The sequence below is a fragment of the Molossus molossus genome, unplaced genomic scaffold (genome assembly GCF_014108415.1).
Source record: "Molossus molossus isolate mMolMol1 unplaced genomic scaffold, mMolMol1.p scaffold_m16_p_1, whole genome shotgun sequence".
Lineage (NCBI taxonomy): Eukaryota > Metazoa > Chordata > Mammalia > Chiroptera > Molossidae > Molossus > Molossus molossus.
This window is the reverse complement of record NW_023425344.1, coordinates 30,352,920-30,367,174: the sequence shown is the minus strand read 5'-3', so window position 1 is coordinate 30,367,174 and position 14,255 is coordinate 30,352,920. Positions and strand designations below refer to the sequence as shown.

At 43.0% G+C, this 14,255-nt stretch overlaps 1 protein-coding gene across 16 annotated transcripts in view; it reads right to left on the bottom strand.

Moving 5' to 3' along the window:
• Positions 1-14,255, bottom strand: part of LIMCH1 (LIM and calponin homology domains 1) — a 201,090-nt gene that overhangs the window by 68,444 nt on the left and 118,391 nt on the right. For 15 of the 16 annotated variants that reach the window (XM_036252741.1, XM_036252793.1, XM_036252732.1 and 12 more), the window contains one exon: positions 13,352-13,604. In XM_036252741.1, the coding sequence (XP_036108634.1) occupies positions 13,352-13,604 (253 nt within the window). Of the gene's footprint in view, positions 1-423; positions 754-1,309; positions 1,553-3,960; positions 4,264-12,024; positions 12,289-13,351; positions 13,605-14,255 lie in introns of all 16 variants that reach the window. The other variant, XM_036252842.1, reaches the window with a different exon arrangement.

The following is a 14,255-nucleotide window of genomic DNA, read 5'->3' as shown; positions in this document are numbered from 1 at the left end:
ACTGATAACTGTTTTTCTCCTCCCGCTTTGGGATAGTAAAAGGGAAATTATAGGTAAACCTGATTTTTATCAATATCTCTTTAGAAGAAACACTTGGGATATCATTAAAACATTCCATCTAGTTCATGCAGTATTTCCAACTAATAAAATAGTGCTTAATACAGCTGAAGGAAAAGGGTCACTTGCCAAGATTACTGACATTCCCGGGCCATGATCCTGGTGACAACAGAATCAAAATGGACGCCTGCCATTTAACTCCACGCTCGTTTTCCCCAGGGTGACACACTAACATCATTTTTCTGCTAATCAGCAAAACAGCCTGCATGTCATCTCCGGAGGTTTCTTTGACGTGCTTCAGCAAACCCTTCAAAAGCAGCAGGGACTCCCATGCGGATCTCCTCGCACATGTTTGGCGAAAAATACCTGCAGTCGTTTTGTGGACTAAGCACGCGGTGCTCCTCCAGGCTGGACGCGGCCGCCGGGGCGGAGGACACAGGGCACGCTGGAGTCTTGCTGCTGTGACTGATGACTTCGTGCAGGCCCTCCCTAGGCCCAGCCTTGCCGATGCTGAGCCGGTTCCATTTCTGCTGATCTATCTTTGTCACTGGTCCGAAGTGCACAAACTTTTGCCTAGGGCCAGAGGTTTTCTTATAGGCCCTTGCCTTGCGGCTGGCCAAGTCATCCCGCAGGGCAGTTTCTGCTTTGATTTCGGGTGCCGGCTCAGGGGCACAGCTGTGCTCCACATCTCCATCCCTAGTCAGAACCGGAAATAAATTCCAAGGGTTTCTAAGGCAAGTACAAGCCAATAAGAGGCGTTTTGTTGTTGTTGTGTTTTTTTTAAGTACTAGATATGTGAAAAATACTTCTATGGCTAGAGCAGAATTGCTTTTCCATCAATCAATCAAATGAAGAAGTGATCCCTGACTTGTCGAGGTAAATAGGGCTTTAAGCAGCTAACCCTTTCAAAACATCACTTCCATCATCACCAATGATGGCATAAGAAAATCTAAGGTACAATGAAATATTAAAATTACTTAAAAAATCGAGTTTAAATTCCTTACAGCAAGCAAGCCTATAAAAATAGCCACTCACAATAAGCTGGTTGAATTAAAGAGGAGGTTTTCCATCCATATGGCTTGTAATTTTTTGTATTAATAAGTTTCAACTCATGCAGGATATACTTTGTGTTTTGAGAGGCATTGATTATTTCCAGCCATGAAAATAAAAAATGGTAGAAGGATAAACATTCACTCCCTTCAAAGTTAAGTAACAGCACTGCCGAGGGGAAACCAAGGAAAACACGACACACCTCGTCTTGCCTGACACTTTCAGTCTCTCCCACGTCTCCAAGTCGGCTTCTGTTATATTGGAGACACTGACAAAGCTGGGGGCCTCACGCGGAGGGGCCAGGCTGCCCTGAATTCTCCGCTGGGCCAGGTCATCCTTGTAAATATCCGGCACCTTCCTGAGTCCCCCTTCCGCAGGTTCACTCTCCTGAGCCCGCAGCACACAGGCTACTACTGACTTCGCCTCTTCTGTTTGGCCCTGGCTCCTGTCCGTTTGATCCGGGCCCCCACATCATCGGAAAAATAAAGTTCAGGGAAGGGGAGCAGACAAACAGATGGTCAAGCATGGAAATTCAGAGACTGAACGAAATGGTGGAAGTACCTTTCCCTTTCTCAAAAAACGGAGTCAACTGGAGCCTCGATTACTTTCGCCTACGTTACCCTTTGACACCGTAATGTGTTCCACCAGATGACAGTCCCCGGTTTCGTTTAGGAAGGGAAGCCAGGGCTCGCTGAAAGACTATTAAGAATGGTAATGAGATTTTGGTTTGTCAGTAATGATGCCCAATTCCCACGCTAGTCACGTTACTGTAATGAATTCAAGTTTTCTGATCGGCTCCCCGAGCCCTCTTGGAATGTCTTTTACTGCGCCAGTAATATGTGAGTAACGAGCTCTGCATGATCCAAATTCTGGGATTAGTTTGGAGATAGCCTGAACGCTGCTCACATTCTAAAACATCTCAGCCATAAACCCACAACTGCCAGAAAGTACGTTCACGTCAACTCCAGCTGGAGGGTTTCCGTGCGCAGACTCAGCCTCTGCTTCCTGACAGCATCAGTCAGATCGGGCAGAAGTGAACATGCGCATCTCCTCCTTGCTCTACGGAGTCAGTACCCACTTATTTCTTGTGTTAATAATGGCTTACTTTTATTGATGCTAAAACTGAGATTTTCAACTGCTCTAAGTGAACATGAGATATCTAATATTGAATATGTTGTCATTTAAACCAAAGCTGGGGCATCCATCTGCATAAACATCCTGTCACATTAAGAGTCAATTTCCAACAGAATAGGCTTTTTGAGATAGAAATCTAAAAGTTATTCATAAATAGGGCTATTTGTTTTTTTTTTCCAAAATATATCATCCAAGCCAGAAAACCAAGAGGCATTCTTTTGTTACCTGGATGACTTCGTGTATTTGCAGACCTAAGCAAATAGAAAGGCTACAGGATTTTCTAATTACTTTTAGTTTGGAAAGGGGGATCAAGGAAGGGCATAGCAGAGAGCCACCAGGGAGCCTTCTTTTTTTCCATTAGTTCTCTGATGCTTTCTAGAGAGGTCATGGGCTGTACCAGACCCAGAATTGTGTCCCTACACATACAGTCAGGTGACAACAGACCGATGAAGCTGAAAATATCAGGAATTAAAATATCAGGAGAAAGGAAAAAAGGGAGATACAAAAGCTGCTCCTCATTCAAGTTGCTGATCCCCATCACTGCCTTGATGCTGGTCAGTCATCCAGAGTCTTTGTTTCACTTGCAACAACTGATCTCTCCCACAAGGCCCTCCTAGAACGGTTTGTTACAAGGCAAGCCAATAAGAACCACAGAGACTGGGCCTCCCGAAACTATAACGTGTCCTATAAAGAATCGTGCCGGGTCTTCTGTGCTCTAATACCTGTTCTACATCTGGGGATTTTTCAGGTGTTTTGTGTCTGGTGCTTCCTAAACAAAACAAAATAAAAACAAACAATCCCCCCCACCCCAAATCTACTCCATTAAGCTCAATGACTCTGCCCAAAGAACTGTTTTCATTGTGTAATACATAGTTGAGATATGTATATTCTTAGTTCAACAGACTTATAAACCTCTTGAGTGACAGGCCAAAAGAAGGCAGTTAAATACTAAAGATGCAAACTCTAACTGATTTTGATTTAAGAAAAAAATACAGACCGAGCAACTCTGCACTATGAAATTTAGCAACCTGACACCTTAAGTAAAATCATATCCCTCTTAGGATAAGAATCACTGGCCAAATCCAATTTTACTACATGTTTCCATTTGCAAATTGAGAGAATGGGAGAAAAGTTGGGAGAAGGAAACTAAAACAATTCCCATGAACAACAGAAGTGTACTATATGGGTAAGATTTTTTTTAATGAGAAATATCTACCGTCAAATGTGTAGGTGATCTTGCTAGTCTAGTGTGAGGGAAGAAAGAGAGAGCCTCATTTATTTCCCCTTTCAATATCTAAAAGAAGCTCATAAAAGAGAAGAGCTTATTATAGCAAAGAAATATTTATGTTTCCTGCCTCCTATGAATGGATGGGAGCAGCCTTGAGAGGTGGCTATTCCCTGGTACCAATGGCACATGTCTATTTGTGCCAATAATGCCAGTCCATGGCACCAGCACCCACATGTGGCCATGTGCCCAGATACAGTTTATTTGGTGAATCCGGCCTACTTTGAACAGGGTCTTTTCACTCTCTGTACTGCATTCAGGGAGATTGGATATTTGGAGTTTTACTTCAGAATAAACCACCATTACCAATGACAGTAGACATAATTAGGGCCAGAAAGAGAGGAATGGGCGGGGGGGGGGGGGTGCTATGATGATACACATCACTTTTATGTTCTCTCTCACATAAACACACACATACACACACAAGTGCACACCTTTTATATTCTAGACTTTGCTTCTCTGAGATTCCCTTTGAGAGCTGTTTGCTGCTCTCTGGTTTCTCTGCTTCTTTTTTTCGGTAAGGCCCATAGAGGAGCTGATGCAGCGGCACCAGCGGCTTGGTCCGGTTCATCCGGGCTCTCCTTGCAGCAAAGTCATCTTTCTCCAGGTCAGGCAGTCGACATGCAATTTCATCTTTTGACTCTGACTCTTTGCCATGCCGGTGGGTCAGGAAAGGGTTTTCTCTCTGAAGGATAATATCGTGGGCAACTTCTTTCTCATCACTTAATTGCTTTGGACTGATAGAGCAAAATTAAATAGAATTCCACATGTGATCAGACCAAACATTTTTTTAAACCCCCATCTCCAGACAGGCAACTGCGTTGTTAGTGAAGGGTCTTCTCAATATTGTTAGTTCAGAGGACATCTGTTTGCCATTTTAGTCCAGATTGCAGCATACTTAGTGTGGGTTTTAAAACCTTAAATTTAGCCAGCTACTAGCAATACTAAAAATTCACTGAATTTAAGGGGTCCATCAGCATGGGAAAGGCAGGATCCTAAATGGCTCTGAGTGACAATCCCAATTCTTTTCATTCAGTTTGAAAGAGTAGGAAGCTTTTTGCTGTCGTTTGTTTTTCTTTAGCATCTTAGTAATGGACCCAACGAGCGCTGTTTGTTTTTGACTGACAGGGAAAAAACTTGAGCCACCAAGACACTAACCTAGGGGAAAACTAGTGAATGCAGCAATGTGACAGCACACCTGGATAAGTGGCAGATCGCAAAGCGTAAGGTAGGTCTTTCTGCAGAGCTGAGCTAACCTGAAACATCTGGGGGGTTTGTGAGCATTCATAGGATGGACCCCAGGCAAAAGGACTACCCTGCCCTGCACCCTCCCTTCAGCAAACCTCTCTTCCCCCACGACTCTCCACCACCCAGCTCTTTGTCATATGCTAGATGTCAAGTAAGACATTTTGACACAATGGCTTAAATATTATTACTTTGGGCTATTTCCATTTTCAAAAAGATCTCGAAGACCTCAAACTTTAAATTCCTAGAGGAAGGCAGTTTAATGGTAGACTATCAGGCCTTTTTCACTGTTTTCTGTTTTTGTTGGAAGGTGGCGGGGGGGTTCCAGTTGACTGTGCCTATCTGATATTCATACAAACTCCTCTCCCTCTATTCATTAGGTCGGCTGTATTTCTAGGTATTAATACTTGTTAATACCTAAAAAAATGATTTACTATTTGGTGTTCATAAAGATGATAAGAAAATAAAATATTTCGACTTTCAAAGAAAGTTCACCTACTTTGTATCCTATTTCTAAGAGAGGATTTAGAGTAAATTCTTCATCCTCAAAGGACCACTCATCTCAGAAATGAAGACAGGAAGAATTAGCCTGGCTAAGAGTACAATGAGTAACGAAATACTGTGCGCTCTGGTCAGCCAGGTGGCCCACTGTCTGTCGCTCTGCCCCACACGGCTCCGCCCCACATCGCTCCGCCCCACACGGCTCCGCCCCACATCGCTCCGCCCCACACGGCTCCGCCCCACACGGCTCCGCCCCACATCGCTCCGCCCCACATCGCTCCGCCCCACATCGCTCCACCCCACATCACTCCAGAGGAGCTCATCATCTTACCAACAAAGCAGGCCCTCACTCCATCCAACTTTTGCAAAATCAAATCATTATTAGTCGGTGCCCAGAGAACTCCTCACTGCTGATCATCATTCTCAATGAAAGTTTAAAACATGTTACTTGGAAGTGGTTGGTGGCGCGCGCGTTGCTCGCTAAATAAACGTATTTCATAAAATATGAATCCCTGCCCTTCGTGTTGCACACCTGACTCAGTGTCCTGCCTGCCCACTCCCGGACTGTGCTCACACTCCTTCCTGCTTCCTTGCCAACGTGTCTGTCAAGTACTAACAGGTGTTGGTTGACCGTGGCCATATAGACTGGTCAGTGGGATATGATAGGCTATTGAATTAATCTCTTCAAAAAGGCATTACTTCGAAAGACACACTGAAGAAGACCAAGAAGCTGGGTAGCAGTTACTGAGGGCACACTACGTGCTAGAATTTTTTCTAAGTGTTAATTCATTAAACCCTAATATTAACCCTGCAATGTTAGTGTTATTAGCATCCCCATTTTATAGAGTGAAAACTCAGATTAGGTTAAGAAATTTGCCCAAGGTCAAAGTGTCAGTGTTTAAGTTAAAATTCAAACCCAGCAGTCTGTTCTTCACCACTGTGTGACTCATTAAACAAAGGACCAGGGCAGACACAGTACTGAAAACAGAGCATTATACAAAAATTAAGGCATTATCATTACTATGGGAATAGAAGAAAGGGAAGTATTTTGGTTACTAAATAAAGGGATCCTGTGAGTTGTGCTTAGAATGGAGTTGTGATTTGCATTGCTGGTTACAGAGAACAATGTTCAGCCAGGATGACTGGAATTAGAATGCTAACTAACCATACCTTACAATGCTTGCGCAGCACTTCACAGTGTACAGAGCCCTTTCACGTTCATTATCTCATCTCCACTGATCCAACTCCAATGCCAGTATTGGAGCGGACCCCTCGCTTGAACCTCTTCAGTCCAAGAGTAGCATTCTTTCTATTTTAGGACCAGGAGTCCAGGGTTTCAATCTCCCCCAAAGCAGGCAGAATTCTTTGGAGTAAAATGTATGCATTTATGCAAATGGCCATGGCAATTTGTGATGCCAATTTAAGCAGAGAATCTGGTGCTTTTTGTATCATGTGAGCCCAGCCAGATTACAAACTCCCCGGGGTGTTTCTCTTTAGGCTAAATGCCCAGTGTGGCAGGACTCCCTCCAAGTGATCTCAATTTAGATATGTGGACTTGAAAAAAGGAGGTGAAGAAAGTTTTCTGTATCACTGGCCACTTAAAGCCACTCCCTGCCTGCTTGAAAGACTGGTCACAATGACTGATTTTTCTACTAATTGCTTGAATCCTGTAAATTCGGAGCTTCCAAGCAGACCAGAGAAATAAAAAAATAATAATAACACAAATTCTGGGCTGGTGCTCTTGGCCATAGGTATCAGGTAGATATGTAGGACTGTGTTCAATTGGCCTAGTTACTGAAATATTTAAATGACTTTTCATAAGATGCTTTTCTTTTTCCCTTGAAGGACCTTAAGGCAGTCTATCGTGAAGTTTCAGGACAATCTACTTTATTTTTCAATAATTACAACTCTCTGAACAGCTAGTACCTTCCAGATACACTGATTGTCATGACAACAAAATGCAAGATGGGAATTCTGATGTCCACATCGCAGAGGATGTTGAGATTTCCATCTAGGTATCTGAACTTCAGTAAATTAAGTCAATTTAAGGGGCAGACCCACACTGTCTGGCTTGATATTCATGGGGAGGATTGGCACTTTTATTTTTTTCTAACTCATTCACAGATAAGCTGCTTTGGGAAGAAGGGGGTGCCCTGTGGGCACAGCTCACTGCTTCCCTGAGAAAGAATGCCATCCAACATTAAATGAGAACTGCCCAGCCCGGCCTCCAGCTGGGCAACCCCATCCAGCTCCATCTAAAACAAGTCAGGCTATCTTTGTGGCAGAGATTATGGGCTCAAAGCAGGTGAGGGGAAGAAAAAGCTCTTGTCTCAACGTTTCTAAGGCTTATATATTTCAAAGTGAATGAGATAATGCTTTAAACTAAGGAAGGGCTGGCATTTTCTTTCACTCCCTTTCACTCGGCCACACACCAGGAACAGCTGAGACTGGCAGTCGGTTTGTTCTGGTCAAAGAAACTGGGCTCTCCAGAAAAGCCTGTTGAGCCTCCTGGGGATGTCATGGGCAACACCAAAAGCATCCCTGTTTCACCCAGTGTACAAACAGGGCAGCGACATCCAGAGTCACAAAAGTTCATGCAAGTGATGTGTCTGCCTGGTCCCCGATCCCCAAGGGTCTGCTCAGCACAGAGACGCGGGCATCTGGCGGGGGCGTGGAGGAGCGCGTGTCTGGCACTCAGCTGCCTCTGCTCTTCCTCTAACAACTTCTAAAATGGCCTTGGTCCCTCCGAGGTCTTTTCCCCCCTCTGTAATTAATTACTATGTGGTTGAGAAGATCCACAGACTCGCAGAAAAGACCGAGTGCTGAAACATATGAAAACAATTAGAAAACGAAGTACAATCACGTGAAACCTATAATTCAGTTCAAAACAAGTTTACTTCTCCAATGGGAAACCCCAAGTCAGAGAACTCAAATCTCCATAGTATTTTAATTCAGGGCAAGTGGATCTTGGTTCTTATTTTAACCTCTTAAAAACAGAAATCTTGGCTTCTTTGGCAGAGTCTCATATTTGGGAGGTAATTAAGCTAACTCAATCATAAACTGAAACAGAGGAAAAACTGGCTCCTATACTTTTCACTTCAATGGCAACTCTAGTGAATATGTAACTGTACACATTTATTAAGAAGTCCTACTTTCTGTCCCTTGATGCTCAGATACCTCCTAATACATTGTTTGACAGGAAGCTTGGGACTCCTAGGCTTCTAAACTAATGTGAAAATGGAATCCCAGGCACCTTTCCTCCTGTCTAGGTATTGTGTTAAAAGTAATACAAGGAGGTGTTTGAGAATCCGTGAGAAGAAAGACATCGACAGGAAGAAGAGCCTACAAGGTAAAGCCCTGTTCTTCGTCCACGCGCCTCGTTCCCTTGCTCGTGCCTCTGCCCTCTCACCCGCCCTTCCAAAGACTTTCCCAGCTGAGAAATGGGAGAAGGAAACATCTGGGACTTTTATTGGGTTCAAAGATGTGGTGGCCAGAATTTAGGAGACCACGGTTAAAATGTTTTGAGAGACATTAGCATATTTAAATATTTTACATTCTTATTTTCTAGACACCAAGAATCCTTTTCTTCTTCATGATATGCATTTCGTTCCAGTTAGGCTACTTTCTGCCACATTAAAAGCAGGATCCCAAATGTGGACAAACTTTGAATGACTCACAGCTCTGCTGTGGGCGGCAAATAGTGACACAGACACAGGCATGTCAGGCTAGCGGCACGGTGGGTACAAAGCCTTCATGAGAGAACTAGCAGCCGAAGAGTCTGTCTCAGAAATGAATTCTGGGTGTTTGGAGCAGCTGCGTCACACTAATATTGGGGACATTCTCCAGGAATGTGCATAATTTTCCTGAACCTAATTTCAAATGTTAAAGCTGAAGGTCTAGGGTGTGATGACATTAACTGACCTGCAAATGTCCACTTAATAGAGCTAAGTTGGACAAAATATGTACAAGTTAAACCAGATAACATGTGGACAGGAGTAAAAATTACCGCACAAATATAATATTCATCAAACAGCATTACACTTGTAAGTTAACCGTAATTCTAGGTTTGTACACAGATGCACATTGTCATAAAATATTTCAAAGTTTTACTGGAAAATAAAGCTCCCAGTTACTGAAATGGCCCAGAACACTCGGAACTCCCAGCCTTTGCCAAGCTCTTCCTTCCCTGCACCACTGGGATCCGTGGGCATGCCGACTTCGCCCAGTGTAGCATCCTACTCAGCTCCCCTTGCTCTTTGGAATACTCTAAAGATGAGAAAAGATTTCTCAAAGAAATTAAAGAGAGAACTACCATATGATCCAACAATCCCAATTCTGGGTGTTTATCCAAACGAATTGAGATCAGGTTCCCAAAGAGACAGCTGCACCCTTATGTTCACTGCAGCACTATTCACAATAGCCAAGATGTGGAGACAACCTAAAGGTCCATCAAGGACAGATGAATGAATACAGAACATGTGGTATATACATATAGTGGAATATTATTCAGCCTTTAAAAGGAAGGAAATGCTGCAATATGTGACAATATGGGTAGACCTTGAGGACACTATGCTAAGTAAATAAGGTAGTCACAAAAGAAAAAACATTGTATAATGCCATTTATAAGATATACCTAAGAGTCAAGTACATAGAATCAAAGATTGGAATGGTGGTTGCCAGGCACTAGGGCAGAGGGAAATGGGTAGTTGCTAATCACTGGGCATATAGTTTCAGTTAAGCAGGAAGAATAACAATACTGGTTGTTGTTAACAATACTGTATTGTACAGTTACATTTGTCCAGAGGAGAGATCTCATGCTAAATGTTCTTATCACAATAAAATTTTTTTAAAAAGAAAAAAAAAAAATGGCAAAGGATCTGAGACAATACATGGAAGAAGAAACCTGAGTGGCAGTACATATACTATGATAGTCAACCATATTAGTAATCATGGAACAACCAATTTCTAAAGATGGGTTTTTTAACCAAGAGAGTGGCATTTTTTAAACATGAGAAAACAGGGAGAAAAAAGATGATGGTGTCCGGCCAGTGTGGCTCAGCAGCTGAGCATCGACCCATGCACCAGGAGGTCACCGGTTCGATTCCTGGTCAGGACACATGCCCAGGTTGTGGGGGGCATGCAGGAGGCGGCCAGTCGATGTTCTCTCTCATCGATGGTTCTATCTCTCTCTCCCTCTCTCTTCCTCTCTCTCTAAAATCAATAGAGGAAAAAAAAAAGATGATAGTGTCTTTGGTAAATTTTAGCTTAAAAACTTCACAGATATTATAAAAATGAAGGTATGTGTCAAAGATATTAAGATTAAATTTTAAAAAATCATACTTTCACCTGTAGAACTTATTACCTACTCTCAGTGGGGCCTGGATTTGAAGACAGAAACAGGAACAGTCTGGGAAATGGTGGCTGGTAAGGGGATACTCTTCATTTTTGTATTCTCAGCATCTAGCCTGCTCTCTGATACAAGTAGATGCTAAAATTATGTTGGGGAAAAAAAATACGTGTCTGACAAAATTTCCTTTTGTTTTTAAGATTTTTACGATATAACTCTTCATTATTTCAGAAACCCAGAATATTGCTTTTAACACATGCATAATTTTATGTTAGACTGTTCTAGAAGTACATACACATTTAGAATAGACATACTTTCTGTGGAATACCACAGGCAGGGAAGAAATATAGCCTTGGTTTTTTATCAATACAAAGTCTAGAAAGAAATCCACGGAAGTCCATGCTGGAATTTTCAATTAAGACTTAGACCACAGCAATGACCACATACGGAATTGTATAGAGAAATGGAAAATGTTTCTTTAAATGTGTGGGAGGCAGATTGGTACTGTGGTCAGAACCTCTGAATCTGGCCTCTGGTCAGCGATAATCAGCTCTGATTGACCCTTAGTCTTACTCTTCTTGAAAATGGGTGTGTCACCCACCTCTTAGGATTAAATGGAATGGCAAGTGGCAAAGGGTTTTCAATTCTCAAACTGTCATGAAATTTCAATTTGTCAAATAAACTTCAGTCTCACTATTATTTGTTAGGATCTTTGTGGTTATTATATGAGAAAAATTCACCAGCTTCTCAAAACACAATATAAAACTGCACAACTATAGTTTTCTGTGCCTTTGCGGAGTCTCCATCTCACGTGTAACATGAAGCCACCAGGACTATATACTAGTGCCTTTGTTACAATTAAGAGGAGTAATTACTCCATTCTTTGTTTCTGAATCAACATGCTTTAGAAAAGGAGTCAAATAAACCCAGTCTTTCTTACGACTCCCTTGGGACAAAGGAAGTAAGTGGATTTTTGTAAGCCAGCCACTCTTTCTAAAGAGAGTACTCCCTGTTTCAAAGGAACTATTTTCTAGTGATCTATAAAGTAAGATAAGAGCCATTTAGGAGTAGTGTGAAAATGAACAGGCCATAAACCATTGAAAAATAAAATGTTATTGCTAGGTAAGTCCTGCAGCCCACACACGACTGACCACAATAGGATAAGGTGGAATCAAGCAGCAAAAGCTTACGCTTCACCTCCACTTAAAAGAGCCAACTACTTAAGCAGAGACATGCCTGGGGGCAAAGACTATTAGCTATTTCCAGTTGCTCCAAGTAGGGAACAGTGATGCACCTGAAAAGCAGAAGTGGGGGAACGAGATGGAAACGGCAACACGCCGGACAGACTCCAAATCCCAGGCATGCACAAAGCCAGCCAGGCTGGCCCTCGGCCTGCAGAGCTAACCTGGCGAAGCGCTGGGCCGCCGGCACCACCTTGATTCCAGCTTGCTCTAGCCTTCTGCGCTTTTGGCTTTCAGCATCTTTTTCTTCAGACTTGGGAGTTGGTGCCGCTGCAGCCCCCTCTGGAGGAGGCTGCTCCTTACCATTGCCCGTGGGTGATTCTGACCCACCGCCAGAAGGTTTCCCATCAGGATCCATTGGGCCAGCTGGGTCCTCTTCACAAGGAGACCCCAGTTCACTTCCCTCTTCCTCTATTGTTTCGGGAGAGCTAGTGAGTTGGACAATATGGTTTACCAAACTAACAGACTGGCCTGGGGAGCAGACCACATGTCATCTCCTGGTCATTCTGATACTACTTTCCAATTAAAAAAAAAAAGTCATAGCATGCAATACAATCCTGGCAACGTGACAAAAGTTAATGCAGTCATTTGTTAATTCATACAATGCATCATAATCTCAACATTGATTAAGGGCTATTTCAAAATTGATATTGAAAGGCAAAACCCTTTCTGCTAGAATGGTAAAATTTATGCTTTGTTCAATAATTAAAACGTTTAATAAAATGCTTGTTCAGTGGAAAATCATAGATAATAAAGGTAGACTATTAGAAATAACCATGCAACAATCAGGGTGGTTTTCCTGGAAGTACCAGACTGGCCTGTAAGTTTCTTTTATTGGACTATAAGGTCTTGAAGGCAGGGACTCTATCTTATTTACTATTGGGTCCCCAGTGCCTAAAAAACAGGACCTAGTATGTAGAAGATGCTCAATAAATACTCGCTGAATAAGTGAAATACTAAAAACATGATCAAAGATTAGGGAAAACACTATTTCTTTAAAGAGATGAACAGTCCAATGTAGCTTCCATTGAATAGGAGGTCCTACATGTGATTCTGAAGCATGGTCCATGCAGCCCTTACATACTTGAGCTTGTATCTAGGTCAGCATGCGTCTCAATTAAAAAATGTCTTTTTGCATAAAGGTCAGTCTTTTTTGCACCTAATCTAACAGGAGGGGATCAGGCAGTCTCCACAGAAGGACATGGATGACAGCGCTGTTCTCATCATTCTGTCAACAGGACCAGTTTTTTAAAAATCTGCTCATCAGACAAGTATTTGTTGAATTCCTACTGTGTGCCAGGCACCGTTCTAGGTACCTTCACGAAGCTTATATTCTGTCATCACAGTCTCTCTCCAAAGAATGTCCCGCCCACCTCCATTGGTGATCTTACATCCGGTTCTGAAACAGGTCTTTGAGCTCATCCGTGCCCGGGAGCCGTAGAACCTACACCACTCATGCTCGAGCCGGGACAGGAGCAGCTCAGGTCTTACCTGAAGGGCCTCTCCCCACCCAGGGGGGAGGTGGCGGTGCTCCAGCTCTTGCGATATTCCTCTCGCTCTGCTTTCTTCCTTCTCAGAGGAGCGGGGACATAGGCCGTCTGATTGCTTTTGTTCGGGAGGTACTGGTTAAAAGGCACTGCTGATTTCGGCTCACCATGAGAAGTCCGCCTGGCAGACATGTCATCCTTCTTCACATCCGGCAGCTTCCGATGTGGCAGGTCCGATTCCGAGTCGCTTCCTCTCCCTGGGGAAGAGAGGATGGGTGCTGAGAGTGTGCTGGCCCCGCAGACAGGTCCCGATGGCAAGCATGCAGCATTAGGGATGTGGTTAAATCTGCGGGCTCCAGGATCCCTGCCTTCAATTTTCCACTTAACAAATCTAAAGGATCAGTCCAAATTAGTCTACCCTGGGAAAAGCTCTGAACTTTAATCAGGAAAAAAACCCCTTCAAATAAAAAAAACAGAGGTAAAAAAACAGACTCTTAGATACAGAGAACAGACTGACAGCTGTCTGAGGGGTGGGGGGGTAGTGAAAAAAGGTGAAGGGATTAAGCAAACCCCCCCCACAAAAACAAAACCAAACCCCAAAAACTCATAGAACCAGACAACACTGTGGTGATTTCCAGAGGGATATGGGGGGGTGGGGGGATATAGAAGAGGGTAAAGGGGGGATAAATGGTGACGGGAGACTTGACTTTGGGTGGTAAACACACAACACAATATATAGATGATGTATTGTAGAATTGTACACTTGAAACCTATATAATTTTATTAACCAGTCTCCCCATAAAATTCAATAAATATTTAATAAACAGAGGTAAGCCTAACTGCGTGTTCAGATTCTGCAACCCTCAAAAGAAAAAAAATAGATCAACCAGTGGAGTTTTCACTGAGCA